At 50.4% G+C, this 15,554-nt stretch overlaps 2 protein-coding genes across 2 annotated transcripts in view; one reads left to right on the forward strand and one right to left on the reverse strand.

Annotated features, from left to right (window-relative positions):
* MYO1D (myosin ID) overlaps positions 1-12,188 on the reverse strand; it is a 162,333-nt gene extending 150,145 nt beyond the window's left edge. The window contains exon 1 of the mRNA XM_040087488.2: positions 11,992-12,188. Within this exon, the coding sequence (XP_039943422.1) occupies positions 11,992-12,086 (95 nt within the window). The 5' untranslated portion in view covers positions 12,087-12,188. The remainder of the gene's footprint in view (positions 1-11,991) is intronic.
* Positions 12,189-14,029: 1,841 nt separating this feature from the next.
* Positions 14,030-15,135, forward strand: LOC120763877 (histone H2B-like). The gene is made up of 3 exons (XM_040087476.2): positions 14,030-14,131; positions 14,347-14,561; positions 14,850-15,135. Exons 2-3 carry the CDS (start codon positions 14,403-14,405, stop codon positions 15,048-15,050), a joined length of 360 nt encoding a protein of 119 aa, XP_039943410.1. The 5' UTR covers positions 14,030-14,131; positions 14,347-14,402; the 3' UTR covers positions 15,051-15,135.
* The last annotated feature ends 419 nt before the right edge of the window (positions 15,136-15,554 follow it).

A 15,554-nucleotide genomic window follows, 5' to 3' on the forward strand; every position in this document is an offset into this window, starting at 1 on the left:
CACTAGAACAAGTGATCTGTCCATCTGCACTGGGTCTGCTCACTAACTTTCATAAACAGTCTTTCAGGAAAGCAGCTGAGCAGCAAATTACCAATCAGTTACAAACAGAACGCCTCGGAGAAGAGCAAGGCTGACACAAGTTTCTCCCTAAATTCAGTATCAATGCATCTGGGCTGGCCCTGAAGTCAATCACAGCCTGTGGTGTGAGAGCAGAGCCCCAAACCCCCACTAGCCCCTCAGAGCAGCCCTGGGAACATCCCTGCTCATCCAGAGAGCAGTGGGTGCCACCTTGGCTCCTCCACAGGAACATCCAAGATCCAGAAAGCCAGCAGAAAAACAGGACAGAAACAATCAGGCATTCTTTAGGTTTATGAAAGACTTGAGATCTGAGGTTTCCTGCATGGCAGGACATGGTACATGTAGCATCTTTTAGGAGCTGGGTGTCTCCCATCACTCTTTCCTGGCCTTCCCACCCCTGCCAGCCATCTGGAGCTTGGCACTGCTCCTCAGGGCACAAGCACTTTTACCCAAACCCCACAGCACCCATGACAGCAGCATTCCAGGTGACAGCCTGGCACCAGCTCCCCCTCTCTGCCTGCAGGGACAGCATCAAAAATCAAACCAGGCAGCCGAGACACGCTGAAAAACAAGACTTGTCTTGACAACAAGCAGCGCCCCCTTTAAGTCTCAAAAAAGTAAGATCTTAATGGAAAACATGTTTTTTATCAACTGATTGGGAAAATGAAGCCAAATAGTCCCAATAATTTCAAAATTGTATAGGTTTCCTTCAGTTTCCTACCAAGCCCAGCTCTCTGGGTTTCATACCAGGTTTAAAAGATTTACACTTCACACAGATCTGCTTTTCCTTGGCGTTTCCTCAGAGGGGTTTAAGTACCGTAACCAACACGAAGTCAGAGAACCAGCTGCCAGACACTGGAGATGTCTAGCTCAGGAATGTCTGCATCCTTGAAAGCCAGGATGCAGCACGGCCCAAAAAACAAGAACAAAGACAAGATTTCCACTGTTTGTTTTGCTGGAGACACAAATGCTACGTTTATCAGGAAAAGAAGGGAAAGGGATACTCCTGTTTCCATCCCAGTACTGCGGCGTTGTTTGTGTTCTCCTCACCTGAACAGGTCAGAAACCACAGAAAGCAAAGTTCCTTTCTGACTGCGACACAGGCAAACTCAAAAAAGGAAATGCTGATTATCAAGCAGCACTGTCCGCAAAGTCAAACATCCAACCTCGGGCTTATTTTAGAAAGGCTCCCTGGTAATTTGCCTGTGCTTTTGAAAAGCAAGGAATATGTTTTGAATTATAAGAGGTTACAGGGACATTTTTGTGGTAAATTTGGACTTTCATTTGCAAAAAAAAAAAAAAAAAAAAAAAGCAACCCTCAATGCTACAGAGATCCTTTCGGAAATAACATTTTTTTGTCATTGCTAAGCACTTTTCAACAAAGTTTAACAGCTACTGTTCCAAGGAGGTGTTTACATCCAGCTTTAAAAGAATCTGGGGGTTCTTCTGTCCCTGGAAGCACAAGGAAAAGCAGCACGGAGTCCTTCTGACAGTTTGAGAAGCAAACAAGAGAGGACATTCTCTGCAGGGTGCAGGGGCAACAATTTTTCTAAGCAAGCTCACTTGAAGATTCCGGTGCTCCAGGTCTGGTGTTTTGGGATTCCTCTGGGGCCTAAAATGTATTTACAGCTCTTTGAGCCTGTTTTCATTCGATTCCTTGGTCTTTACACCCGGGATCAAGAAGCAACAACGCACAAAGAAGCTGGTATTAAGGTGCAGGGGAAGGCACCATTTCCCTCCTGGGAAGTTTATAAACTCCATATCCAGTTCCTTTATAAACAGTGCAGGGGAGGGGAGGCCTTCAAAGAACCATAGCTGGAGTTTTCTTTTGAAGGTGAAATTTACTTTATCATTCATTCTTGTAAACAAAATAACCTATTTAGCTGCATCGTAGCAATTTGAATAACAGCAAAATTTTAGTGTAAACATCTCAGCGATGTGATGTGGAGAATGAAAGCTTCATTGTGCCCTTGATGGCCATGGTGTGAAGGCTTTCACAAGCCACTGCGGTTTTTACCCCTCCAAATGCCACGGAGGAGCTCTCCATAAAGAAAGGCGTGCAGTTCCTACAGCGGGAAAGGGGATTTTTGTTTCAGTTTGTTTTTCTTTGCTGTTCATGGTGCGACAGCCTTTGCTGCCATCCAGTAGCTGTTAAAGATGTTCTCATTCCTACCCAGCTGTTGAGCTCCCTGGGCTGCAGTGAAGCACTGGAGTTCCCTTTAGTTCCACTGTTGGGAGTTTGTCCTGGGCACCATAAACAAACCCCAGGGCAATGGTGAAGGCATTGATGCTGTAATGGGAGGCAGATATAGAAAGGGAACCCCTCCTGAAAGTTTCAGCTGGTGCCTCAAAGCATAATTCCTTTGAGGAGTAGCCATGCACACCTGCTCTCCATCAGAATGAAGACAGAAACCCTTCTTGTTAGGAGCTCCAGAACAAAAGGATTAATTCTGTCAGAACTTCCAGTGAAACATGCCTTTAGTTGGTTTGATGTGAATACAGATGCAGGGACAAGGGCAAAAATCTTTTGTATCTGGAGATGGAGTTAAGGCCAGCACCCCAAACAGCACATCCAGCCCCAGCAGCACATCACACCCCACATATTGCAGAGTCTGCCACAGATCTCCAGTTTTTGTTTCCCAGGAAGATGTAATGAGCGTTCAGGTTTCCCAAGTTAAGTTACACCAAACTTTAACAGGAACATATCAAGATACTCTGATCAGATAATTTTCTACCTGAACAGCCTCAGGCAGGATAACATCAGGGCAGGCTCTGTCCAGACCCAAGAGAAAAAGAACTCCAGTGGGCTGGGATCCAGCGTGGAGCCAGGAAACGACTTGAGCAGATGAACACGATATCAGTGATTGCAGCACTCCAAACCTCCTGCCATGGCACACTTTGTGTGGGCTCCATAAATTACGCATGGAAGGAGGAGGCAGTGTCTTTGCTGGAAGTTACATTACTTGCATGCCAAAAGGAGCATCTGAGGGAGAAGCACAGGAATACTGGTCAGAACGTTCTCAGACAGACGTGGCACAGATCAGTCCTGCGGGAGAAGCTGATAAACACGGGGAGGAGATAAGCTGTGTTCTGATGTGGAACAGGAGGGAGGCAGGGAGATAGGTAAAGGAGATAGAACTGAGCAAAAGCAATCTTTGTACATAACTCTGAACAAGCTCTGTGGGAAAGGGGGTTTGTCAAGGCACAAGAGAAGGAATGAGCACAAAAATCAGTGTGAGGTGACTGGGCAAGGCTGGGCTCTGTGTATGGCCCCGGCTTGGGCCTGACACACCACAGAGGAATAACAACACCTGCTTGGGATGCAAAGGCCTAGAAAGGACCGAGTCCAACAGTGCAGGCGAGCAATGGAGCTGCCGTCCAGAGGAGCTCACGCACTCCAGCCCCAGGGAATTCCAGCTGGCAGACAGGGCAAGGCTGGGAAGATCAGCCCAAGATTAGAGACGACGCTGGGGAGTTGAAGGGACATCAACAGCAAGGGGGAAAGTGAGGCAGAGGCGTCCAGCTGCACACAGAAGGCACTGAAGGAGGAGAGAGGAGTCATTCAGGATGACCAGGAGGGTACTGCAGTTACAGAAATATGGGATGTCAGCAGGAGAAAGGAAGGTCAGGTGGGACAACACTTCTTGGAGGCACGGTGGGAGACAATGCCTGACATGCTGGAGTAGAGCAAGAAACATCCAAGGTCGAGAAATGACACTGTGGCAGGTAAGTGGCTGGACATGGAAATGGTTTAATGCCATTTTTCCACCCAATGGTACATTTTTCTGGAAATAAAGCTCTGGATCAGACCAGCCCAACAGTCACACAGAAACTGTTCTCTGAAGTGTCACTGGGCAAGTGGCAGCCATAGGGCAGGTCACTGCCAATTTTTAAACCCAGAAGGAAAGGTCAGCAGCATCCCAGCAGCCAGGAAATGTGGGCAGAACGCTTCAGCAGAACAGGACAGAACTGATGAACAAATATTCCAGCACTGTTCAAGGAGAAATTTTGAAGTCTGCACAGAAAAAAGCTCAGAAACCATTGTGGGCAGGATAGAAAATACCAGCACCACTAAGAGTTAGAGCAAGGGTAGGCTTGCTGTGTCCTAGTCAGTTCTGCTGCTGAGCCTGAGAAGTTGAGCACTGCAAGGCCATCAGTGATGATAGGGTTGGGTCCTCTGGCTTATCATTAATAAATGTTTTATTTAAAAGGTCTTTCCGAGATATCCCCCTCATCCTACCTCAGCTGGGCTCTGACAGGACAGTATCTGCTGTCCATCTAAACCACTACCCACAGGAACCGCTCTGGGTGTTGCTGACACACACAACTCAGACACCAGAAAAACCTCATTCTTAGCCAAAGACAAAGGTTACCCCAGGAACAGTTTAATGGCTTAGATCTGAAGAAAAATGAAGTATTTTCAAAAAAGTTAAGTCTATCTAATGCTCCTTTTTCACTCCCAAGGACAGAACAGCCTCACAGCCAAGCTGTTCTTTCAGAACATGAAACCACCACAACTGAACACTTTTACACCTGGTCTAATACAGGCACATCAGCATGTGATAGCAGCATCAGGAGCTGAGATCTCATCACATATCACCAAAAAAGTCCTTAAAGAAACAGAAATCTTCTTTACAAATTGTATTTTTGCCTCAGAGAACTGGAAATGAGCATTTGCCACCAGGGGACACACAGCTACCCTGCTTCACACTTAGAAGGCAAAACTATGTGCAGACATCTGTTTCCTTCTCCCCTCCTCAGAATTCCTTCATTCCATAAAAAGATGCAATCATGACCAAGGGTTGCAGAGAGAGATGACATAACTCCAAACACTTTGTGAGAGCTGCATCTTTAAAGGAATCTGAGTAAATATCACTAAGTTCAGGTGGTGTCAAAGCCTGCTCAGCCAGAAGAAATGCAAGAGTCAAAGAAATGCAAGGGCTCGGTGAGTGTTAGATCAGTAAACCCACCTGGAGAGACAGATTTTTGAACAGAAGTCAATGCAAAGGACTCTTGACTAAAGGAGGCCACGAGACTTATTGGAAGTATTAGCAAATATTTACTGTAGGAGTTTAGCAGATCTTGGAGTCAACGTTCAGCTGGTAAAACTCAGCAGGTGATGACAAATCACTTCAGTTAAGATGATCAGGTTACACAAGCCACCTCAAACATGGGGTAGTAAAAAACCAGAACAGGATTCCACTGGACAGCATCCCAAACAGAGGCACTGCAACTCTGCGGAGCTTCAGCACCCACAGCACTTCATAAGAATCTACAAAATTATTGCAGAGTAAGGATGAAAGCCAAAAGGCTGCTGAGGAATTCCTAAATTACCAGCTGGTTTTTGTAGATATACTTTGTGTAAACAGCAGGAAAAAAGCTGCAAGAGTGAGCATTTCCTTTTGAGCTAATCCCCCCCAGTTCTGGTTCCTTCACTGACTCTGTCAGGTTTTTGTTTCACACCCGATGCCACGTGCCATGGATGTCCCTCCCCAGGTTGCTGCTACCTACCCACAATTAAATGCTGTTACCTGTGCTCTGGCAAGGACCAGAGGCAGCTGGAGGAAGGACCAGCAGGTCAGGGGCACAGCACCAGCAACCTCAGAATTTAGAAGTACAAGGCACCCTGAAAGACTGATCCCATTCATAAATCTAACTTTGTATATTATTCAACACCCAGGTGCTAAAATTATTAAACACTCCCCCACCCAGCTGCTATAAAAAGAGTCCTGTAAAACTTCCCTCTAAGGAAGCTTTCATCAGGCAGGGAGGGAGGGCAGATGTGCTGAGGAAGGTCCAGTGAAACCAGATAAACTCAGCACATATGGAGGCCAAACAAACTCCAGGCTGGACATCACCTCCCTCAAAGCCTGGTTCACGGGAATTCCAGTCAGGAATCCCCGAGCACACTGGCAGCAGCTCCAGGTGTCCGTGGGCTGAAGAGTCCCTGTGGAGTCGGGAAGCTGGCCTGGATTCTCCCTTTGCTACTCATCCCGTGGGGATTTGCTTTCTAAGTGAGATCAATGGCCTTTTCCATCTCTGAAGATCAGGCTGGCCCCAGGCCAAGCTCGTAAGTCAAATTTTGATGGACTAAGGGGAATTTTCATTCCATTCATTCCGAACTGTGACACGAGACGGCTTCTGCAGGTTGAGCAACTCTGAGGAAGCCAAGAAGGGCTGATGAGACTCAACTGCTGCTGGCCTGAGGAGAGCAAGGAGTGTCCTGCAGCACCCGGAGGCAGATGCCCCTCTCCAGGGAGAAAGCAGCCTCCTCCCAGCAGCTCTTTAATCCAACACCACATGAACAATTTAAATATTTATAACTATTTAAAATGAGGAAATTAAAATGGCTTAAAGGCATGAAAGCTTGTTTATGAAGCATGAATACTTCATTAGCAAAAATACAAATGAAACCAAGCATTCACATAATATTTCCCCTGCTGGGATTAAATATAGTTTATTACCTCATGGGAAGCCAAGCCTCTCCCACCGCAATTTCAACCCCAAATATGAATGTTTAAGATGGTGCTCAAAAGATAAGGAAGTCAGTGTAAAAATATCAGTGTAATACAGACAGCACCCTTCACTCCAAAACTGCAACCGAGGTCCATCAAGGCAAGAGCAGAAAGGGCTCTTGGTACAGAGCAAGAACAAACAGGACCCACAGCTGTGCTAGGAATTGTTCCTAACGGGTCACTGGGACATCCATCTCCTGAAGATGAGGAGAAATTAAAGCCTTTGTTCAACCCCAGAACTTGTGCTTGCTTTTCCAGACCAGAAAAAGGAAAACAACGCAGTCTGCAGATGAATGGCAGAACAGAACTTTGGCCTTTCAGAACTTAAAGTTCTTCCCTGGAAGTGTCCTAGACCAGGGGCTTGAGGCAACCTGCTCCAGTGGAAGGGATATGGGGGTGGAACCAGATAAACTTTAGGGTCCCTTCCAACCCAAACTATTCTGTGATTTTAGGATTCCTGAGAATGGCCTCAACTCACCACATCATCCAGAAAAACAATGGGGTTTTTTTGACTGAGTCCCAAAAATGTACAACCTCACACAACTACCTCAAGAAAACCCCTTTGGGATATTCCTCTGCAGCATTTTAAACCCAATTCCCCATTCAGTTTGCTCCAACCTTTTTCTAGGACTCCAGCACATGCCTCAGCCCTGCCTGCACAGCAAACACTTCCCTCAGCACCAAATACTTTCAGCACATTCTCAGGAGAACCAGATTTTCAGTAGAGATTCTTGATGCCAAAACTATTAATAATCATAGCAAATATCTATGTTTCAAATGGACATGCAATAAATACAGATCTAGAACTTAATCTGAAAATACTGGGGTTGGTGAGATAGTTGGGGAACATTAGAAAAATCACTTTTGTGTCTTTTTAAGTGAACACAGAAGTGTGTTTTTATGAAATGATGCTTTAGGAGGCCAGAAGTAACCACATGCACAGGGAGACAACTGCAAGGACTATTAACCCATAGTTCTTTGCACCTCTCCAGGCTCAGGTGGGCTGGGATGGCCAGGAACTATCTGAGCAGCAAGTACAGCCTTCCACAGCTGGTTTCATGCTGGAAGTATTTAAAAGAAGAGGAAAACAGCCCCAAATTTATTTTACAATCATTACATATCACCAGGTGCTCTCATTGTCTTCCTCTCACATATCCTTGAATTCTTTAATAACCGTGACACAGATCTATTGTGTTCCCGGGGGGATTTGCACAATGCTTACGAAAAATGAGCAACTCACTAGAAATCAGCCGAGGATGAGTCAGGTAGCACCTGCTCAGGGTGCAGATGTGGGAACACAAACACCACGAGCACACAGCTCACATCACACCACCCCAAACACTGCCCGGATGCTGCCCTGTGCAGTTGTCTGCTTTTCCCTGCATTTCCATGTGGTTTCCCACTCCCAGCGGTTCAGGGGGGCTGGGTTTGCCCCCACAGGATCCTACTGCCTGGCACAGAGTGGATGGATCTGTCCTGGCACACACCTGAGACCCTGGGAGGAGCAACTGCTCTGCAGTGACTCCCAAAGGCATCGCTAAGGCTGCACAACAGATAATTCAACAACTCCCTCTTTGCATTCCACAGATCCCATTTTTAACGATCTGGGGTTTGATCTGATTGTCAAGCCAAATGCAAGGTGCACAGAAGAGTGAGGGGTCTTTGCAATGCAATGCAAGAAGTCACCTGATAACCCAGAATATTTCATACTTCAGAAAACTAAGCTTCCTTGTGAGGAAATAAATTAAAAATAGTAACTTTTACTACTTGAAATTTTCACTATGGCATGGAGAAAATGAGGTGGTGCAGTTTCCACCTCAATAGTTTAACCTACACCACAATTTCTGCAAAAGCTGACCAGCTCTGGCCAGACCAACACTCCTTTTCCATGAGCACCATCTCACTCCACCTGCCATGGAATAGGCAGGGTCATGATAAGTCAAAAGCAGTGAAATAAAGAGTTTTACCCAGTCCAGAGTGTTCTCCCATCACTTACAGCAGGTAACTAACACTTGACTACATATAAGTAAATACCTGCCTGGCAGAGGCAGGACCTGAGAGTTGCTGGACACAAAAAGATCCCTTGTTTTAAGGAGTCCTTCAATTAATCTGATGTCCTGGGACTAGAATTGCCAATTACTCCTGCAGCAGTGCAGAGATGAACAGGCACTCACTGAAGGGACGACGGGCAATTGCTGACACACAAACCACTCAAATACAGCTGTTTTAATAATTCCGATTTATGTGTGTTCCAGAAACAATTGCCTGTTACGGTTTTGGAGGTTACTATAAAGAAACAAAACTACTGAATCCACACACAGCATTCCCATAGTCCTGCCTTTTCTTTTTTTTTTTTTTTTTTAATTATCATTCTGATGACTAAGAATCACAACCAGACATTGGGATGAAGCGTACTCAAGACTAAGGAATTCGAGGACAGGATGACTTTTATTTACAATTAAGCGTAACAAGCAGTAACTGCTGAGTGTCCAAAGAAACATTCATTAAGTAGCTGTAAGAAACAGCCATGAAAAGATACTGACACGGTGATATCCCTGCTGAATCATCACTCAAACCTACAAATAACTGGGCATGAGCACAGGGGATGGGAGGTGAGGTAGTAAATTCACACTGCATCCACCCACCTACCCGGGCACACTCATCCAGCCCACGTCAACACCACTAAATTTAAACACTACACCAATGAAAAGTGCAGCTTCACCATTCCTCTTTTTCCCACTAGAGACATCCTTGGGGAAATATCCTTGCATGCACCGAAACTGGTATGATTTTCAATTCCACCCACATCTGGGCTCACTTGGGAACTAAATCCAGCACAGCCCGTCTTGGGTCAGCCAGTGACCCCAAACAAAAATAGCTCTGGCAGAAAGCTGGATTTATGGAATAGGGTGGAGCCCATCCAAGTGTAAACTGAACAAACCCTCCATGGGCGCTCAGCGACGGAGGAGCAGCAGCTCCTTCCCTCTGCTCAGCACACAACCAGCACGAAGGGGGCTCTGCCATCCCCTCAGTGACACAACCAACCCTGAGCAGGTCCTCAGCAGGGTCACACAGCTTCCTCCGTGTCAGCACCACGAGTCCATTGCCCTCTCCAGAGCAGCAGGTGCTGCCTGAGTGCTGTAAAACACCAGCAGCAGAGCTGGGGCCGCAGCCCAGGGCCACCACACAGTGCCCAACACCAGCAGAGCTCAGCTTCACTGAAAGGCCACGCTTCTGGGAAATTCACATCAGCTCTCCCAAATGGCCCAGTGCAGCCAGACCTAGAGGCAGGGGATGACAGCACCAAGGTGAGAAAAATTAACACTATCAATTAGTTTTTGACAAAAGCTTGTTCTGCCCACAGCACAGACACCAGATGACCTTGAACTCAGGCAGAGCCCACGGCTGGGTGAGAAGAACTCAAGTCTGAACTGTTACCAGAGGATGAGCCTGGGTTTGGGTAGGTTTGAGTGCCAGTGACCAAGGCACTGCAGTTAAACGGGGCCTCCAGGGTGTATCAGACACAGCAGGGATGTCCCGGCAACACCCAGAGCACAGAGAACAAAATAAATGAAGTTGCACATTTATTATAAGGATCCAGGACTGCTAGCTTGTTCTTCTCATCCCTTCATACAAAATCAGCAAAGTCTGTCCCTGCAAGGCACCTCTCAATGGATTCCTAAAGGCAACCAACATGCCACATTGATTTTTAAGCTATCAATTAATTTCCAACACTTCATTTAGATTTCTAGTACACATTAACCAAAGAATAAACCCCCAAGAATACCATGACACACAAGTTTCCTGCTAATTACAAACATACTGCATGCAAGTCCTTTCTAATACATATACAATGTCACAGAGCGTACAAATGAGAAACAAATTTAAGCTTTTAGAGGCACTGTAAAATTCATTTAAATCTGAAATCACGTTCAAAGCTCAACCATTCTCATTATGATTTTCTTACATTTAAACACAAATGCCCTCTCTGCCCAAACAGAAATCCAAAATACAGAAGAAAAAATGTATAAAGTATGCTGGTTCTTATCTTATTACACCCCACAGGATCTGAGCCCTCACCCTGCAGCATCTCAGGGCACAGGTACACCCTGCAGCTGTGGAGCACAGAAATTCCCAAGCACTCGGTGGCTGAAGCAGCCAGATCTCAAAATCTGCAGATTTCTTCCAGAGGAGGCAACACAATTGTCTGGAAAAGTTTACTATTCTCCTTCCTCAGTAGTTTGAAGCCTGCTGAGGGAGCTTAGCCTAACTCCCATCTAATTGTCAGAGCCACTCTTGGTGCATCCAACACCACCAGGGGCCTGACAAGTGGCTGATTCCAATACCCACCAGAACACAAGTGGCAGGACAGGAACAGGCAGGAAAACCTGAGCAGAACCGGGGTGGGACAGAGCCAACAAGTCACATTTTTATCCCAAAAGCTTCCCTTTGGCAATTAGCAAATCCTTGCACAAGCTGGGGCATAAGAGTTTATCAGGAGGAGCTCCCATGAATGTTTTATAATGGAAAGTGAAAAGCAGCTGCAGACTTAGGGTCCCCCGGCTGTCCTCTATCAGTGCTGCCCAGGATTTAGTTGTGCTTGAGAGAGAACAGGCAGGAAAATGTGGATCTTCCCAGCACCCACCACATCTACAAGGGAAATAAAACCATAAAAATCATGAAATGTTAACACAGCAAATCCACACCAGCGAGTGGCTGCAATGCCCCCCACGGGATGGAGCAACCTTGGACTTGGTGACTTTTATTGCTCTTTTTTTTTTTTCCCCCATCTGAAGCAACTTTGCAGAATGTCAGCATAGGCAAGAAACCTGGCAGAGGGGAGAGGGACAGGCTGCCCAGAGAAGCTGTGGCTGCCCCTGGATCCCTGGAAGTTGAACAGGGCTTGGAGCAACCTGGGATAGTGGAAGGTTTCCCCGCCCGTGGCAGGGGTGGCACAAGATGGGCTTTAAGGTCCCTTCCCAACCCAAAGCACCCTGTGTTTCTGTGATACAGGGGAAGATCAACCACATACTGTTCTAAAGGAAAGTCCTTAAGGTCCCTTCGCTCCTAAACCATTCCATGATCCCATGAGGGAGGTGGGCACTAAGGCAGGTGACTCCGGAGGGAGATTTTCCAGAGGGGGCACTGAGAGCCCCCGCAGCCCCCAGGGCTTGGTGCACCCTGAACGCCCTCATCTTTACCGAGCTCTTCCATTTCATAGAAAAATCCACACTTTTGTGAGTGTTTGCTCAGTCAGAGAGGAGCAGCAGGCGGAGGAGGCTCAGGGAGGGTTTCGGTTCCCTCAGCCCCCTCAGCCCCCATCCCCAGCGGGCCGTGTGTGAGGGGAAGACCCGCCGAGCCCCGGGGCAGGGGGCCGCGCCGCCCGCCCCTCACTCACCGCAGCCGGAGGTTCGCCATGAACTCGGGCATGGTAACGGCGTCCATCAGCACGAAGTCGGCTTTGCCGAACTCCAAACTCTCCTGCTCCGCCATGGCGGCCACTGGGACGGCCGGGACCGGGACGCGGGCCGGGCTAGGAGCGGGGTCGGGACAAGACCGGGACGGGACCGGGATGAGGATCGGGACCGGGACCGGGACCGCTCCCGCCGCTCCCCGGGCGGGGGTGTGGGGTGTGGGGGTGTCACCTGCGGCGGGGCGGGACCGGCGCCGTGAGGCGGCTCCGCGCAGCGCCCCCTGGCGGCCGCAGCGGGCACGGCGCCGCCGGGCCGGGCCGGGCTGGGAGCGCCCCCTGGCGGCAAGAGCCGAGCGCTGCAGGCGGGGATCGCGGTACGGCTGGGGGGGGGGCGGGGGGGATCGCACCCCTAAAACTGGGATTGGGATTGGGATTGGGATGTGTGCTCTGGGGCGGGGATCGCACCCCCTAAAACTGGGATTGGGATTGGGATGTGTGCTCTGGGGCGGGGATCGCACCCCCTAAAACTGGGATTGGGATTGGGATTGGGATGTGTGCTCTGGGGCGGGGATCGCACCCCCTAAAACTGGGATTGGGATTGGGATTGGGATGTGTGCTCTGGGGCGGGGATCGCACCCCCTAAAACTGGGATTGGGATTGGGATGTGTGCTCTGGGGCGGGGATCGCACCCCCTAAAACTGGGATTGGGATTGGGATGTGTGCTCTGGGGCGGGGATCGCACCCCCTAAAACTGGGATTGGGATTGGGATGTGTGCTCTGGGGCGGGGAGGACGCTCCCAAATTAATGCAGAATAAAGCACACGAGAAATCCCCCTGCAACACCCGGGCACCCCAGAACCAGAGCCAGCCTTGGGCTACTTCCATTTCTCTGCACATGGGGGGACCCCCAGGGTGGGGGGCTGCAGGGTGCTCCGGGGAGGGGAGGATGTGATTGAGAGGGGAACAATTCCTTCCTGGGGTGTATCCTGGACCCAGGAGAGTCCCCTTTCCAACACAGCCTCGAAAGGGTCACATCCTGCGCCAGAGGAGAGACCCCTCACCACAGCACAGGGTGCTAGGGGCCCACATTCTGCACCTGAGAAGACCCCCAGCACGAGAGGCTGCAGGGTGCTGTCCCCTCCAGAGGAATTTTCCTTCCTGGGGTGTATCCTGCACCCAAGGGGGCCCCCACAAAGGGTGCTAAGGGGTCACATTCTTCATCTGGAGAGAATCCCCCCTTTCCCACTTCAGGGCCAGGCCCTGCACTTGGATGTGCTACAGGGCCACATCCTGCACCCTGTGGAATCTCCATCCCGAGCAGGGCTGGATCCTGCACTCAGGGGACACCTTCTCCTTCCCCTCCCTCCGGGACAGATCCTGCACCCCAACTCTCCCCACCCCTCTCCCCAGTGTCCTGCAGGGACACCCAGCCCCACCCCATATCCTGCAGGAGAAGATGCTGCACCCCAGGGACCCCCCACAAACACCCTGCGGGGTGGGGGCTGCACCCCAGGGATCCCTCCCTCAAAAACTCATCCCCCTGAGGATGGGGCCACATCTGGAAGACGCTGAGCCCCTTTTGCTGTACCCCGATGCCATAAACACCACAGAACGGGGTTCAGCACTGGGACCCCTGCCAGGATGGGGGGAGAAGGCAAATCCTGCACCCACCGTGACCCCACCCCAGGGCCCCACCCGGCAGGGTCAGGTCCTGTCCCCAGCATCCCCGGGTGCCCCCCAAACCCTGTAACCCCCTCAAATTAATGCAGGATAAACCACACAAAAAGTCCCCTCAGATGCAGCATCGCAGGCTAATTACATTAATGATACTAATTAGGGCAGCGAGGCTGGGGGTTGGGGGCGATGGACCGGGGAGCAAACGCAGCCTCACATAGAAGAATTTTGGGCAAGAATGGCTGGTTTGAGTGCAGGAAACAGGGTACAGGTGTGAGGTGGTGTGGCCATCCCTGTCCTGGTCTCCATCCGTCCCCACCGTGCAGCTGCGAGCGCGCCCTCCCCTCCCCTCCCCTCCCAGCTGGAGGCAATGATCTCCCCGGGTTAAAGGCAGCAGGTCCCAGCTCCTCTCTGCTCCCGGGGGAGGACGAGGCTGGAGGAGCCCTTAGAGGTGAGCTGGGAAGTAAGAAAAGCCTTATCTGTGCGTTGCTTTTCTGTCGTGTTTGGCTCTGCAGAAGGGGTGGCGTTTGGCCTTGTTTATGCAGTGTGCCAAATGGCTTTGGCGTTATTATAAGTATCTAATTTGCCCGGTGCTAATTAGTGCCCGGGCAAGGGCAGGGTGGGGGCAGCAGCGTGTTCAGCCCCTACTCGGCTCTCTCTCGGCAGAGGTTTTGCAGCCGCGGGAAGGTGTGTGAGCCCTGCACTGAGCGTGGGCAGCAGCGATGGAGCCAGGACCCCCTGCCCTGCACCGCCCCTTAGCCCCTGCTGAGCCCCCGAAGGCAGCAGAGGGGTGTGCCAGGCAGAGCCTCCGCTGCCTCCGCCTCCACCGGCAGAAGAAGAAAGTGGCTTATTCTGCCCACATCTGCAAGCTCCTCAACCGGGTGAGTCCCGGCTGGGCTGGGGTACAGCCTCCTGCTTCCCACCTTCCACCGGGCTGCTGGCTGAGCAGGGCTGCCCAGGGCAGTGGTGTCACCACCCCTGGAGAGGTTTAAAAGATGTGTGGATGTGGTGGGTGAAGGATGGCACAGCCACGGCAGTGCTGGGGGAATGGCTTGGGTTTGATCTTCATGGGGTTTTTCTAACCGGAACGATTCCATGATCCCAAACTAAAGCTGGGCAGTTCCAGCTGTGCTGCCCTGTGCTGATGCTGTCGGTTGCTCTCCCCACAGAGATGTTCCACTGGGGATTCCTGCCTGGTGCCATCCGTGCTGGCCTGGCTGGGCAGCCCCCAGCTCCTCGGGGATGTGGCCCTGGAGGCTTCACGGCTGTCGCACTACGGCAGGAGGAGCCACCTTGGCCACCGTGAAGTCCTGCTGGCCGCCAAGCTGGTGCTGCTGCGTGAGCTCTACAAGCCTCCTCCGGGATCCTGAGCCATCAGCTGAGGCACCACGGGACAGTCTTTGTAGCGTTTTAATGTGGTTTTGAGAAATAAAGTATTTTTTTGGCACTGTTCAATTGTTTAATGGAGCCTCCTCACTGGGCTGGCGCTGAGAGCAGCTGAGCTGGGCACCTGTGTGCCCCAGGAAGGGCTGGCACACACCCCTGCCTCAAGAAACACTCCCAGGGCAGACTCCTGGCTCTGCCAGCCCAGACTGCCCTGGGAGGCAGCAGGGGGATGCTGCTGGGCAGCTGGGTGCATCTTTGTACCCTATTTAGCCAAGAAAAGTAGAAGGAGGAAAGGTGAATATTATTCCAAGCCCTGGAGGAATGCCAGCCTTGGAGGCAGCAGGATTTGTGGTGATGCTGTGCCAGGTGTTGGCACTGAAGGACCAGTTTTGTTTCCAGGCTCGCTCTGGAGCCCCTGCACATGGCAGTCCCAGGGATGTCTCCAGGTTCTCCAGCTTCCTGCCCTGGGGCTGGGCAGGGTACATGGC

The sequence above is a fragment of the Hirundo rustica genome, chromosome 27, assembly GCF_015227805.2.
Source record: "Hirundo rustica isolate bHirRus1 chromosome 27, bHirRus1.pri.v3, whole genome shotgun sequence".
NCBI classification, from domain to species: Eukaryota; Metazoa; Chordata; class Aves; order Passeriformes; family Hirundinidae; genus Hirundo; species Hirundo rustica.

Excerpts from the sequence above, each read along its gene's own strand:
- LOC120763877 (XM_040087476.2), top strand. The coding sequence starts at position 14,403 with ATGGAGCCAGGACCCCCTGCCCTGCACCGCCCCTTAGCCCCTGCTGAG. Across the intron at positions 14,562-14,849 it reads TCTGCAAGCTCCTCAACCGG|AGATGTTCCACTGGGGATTC; the intron begins GTGAGTCCCGGC and ends CTCTCCCCACAG.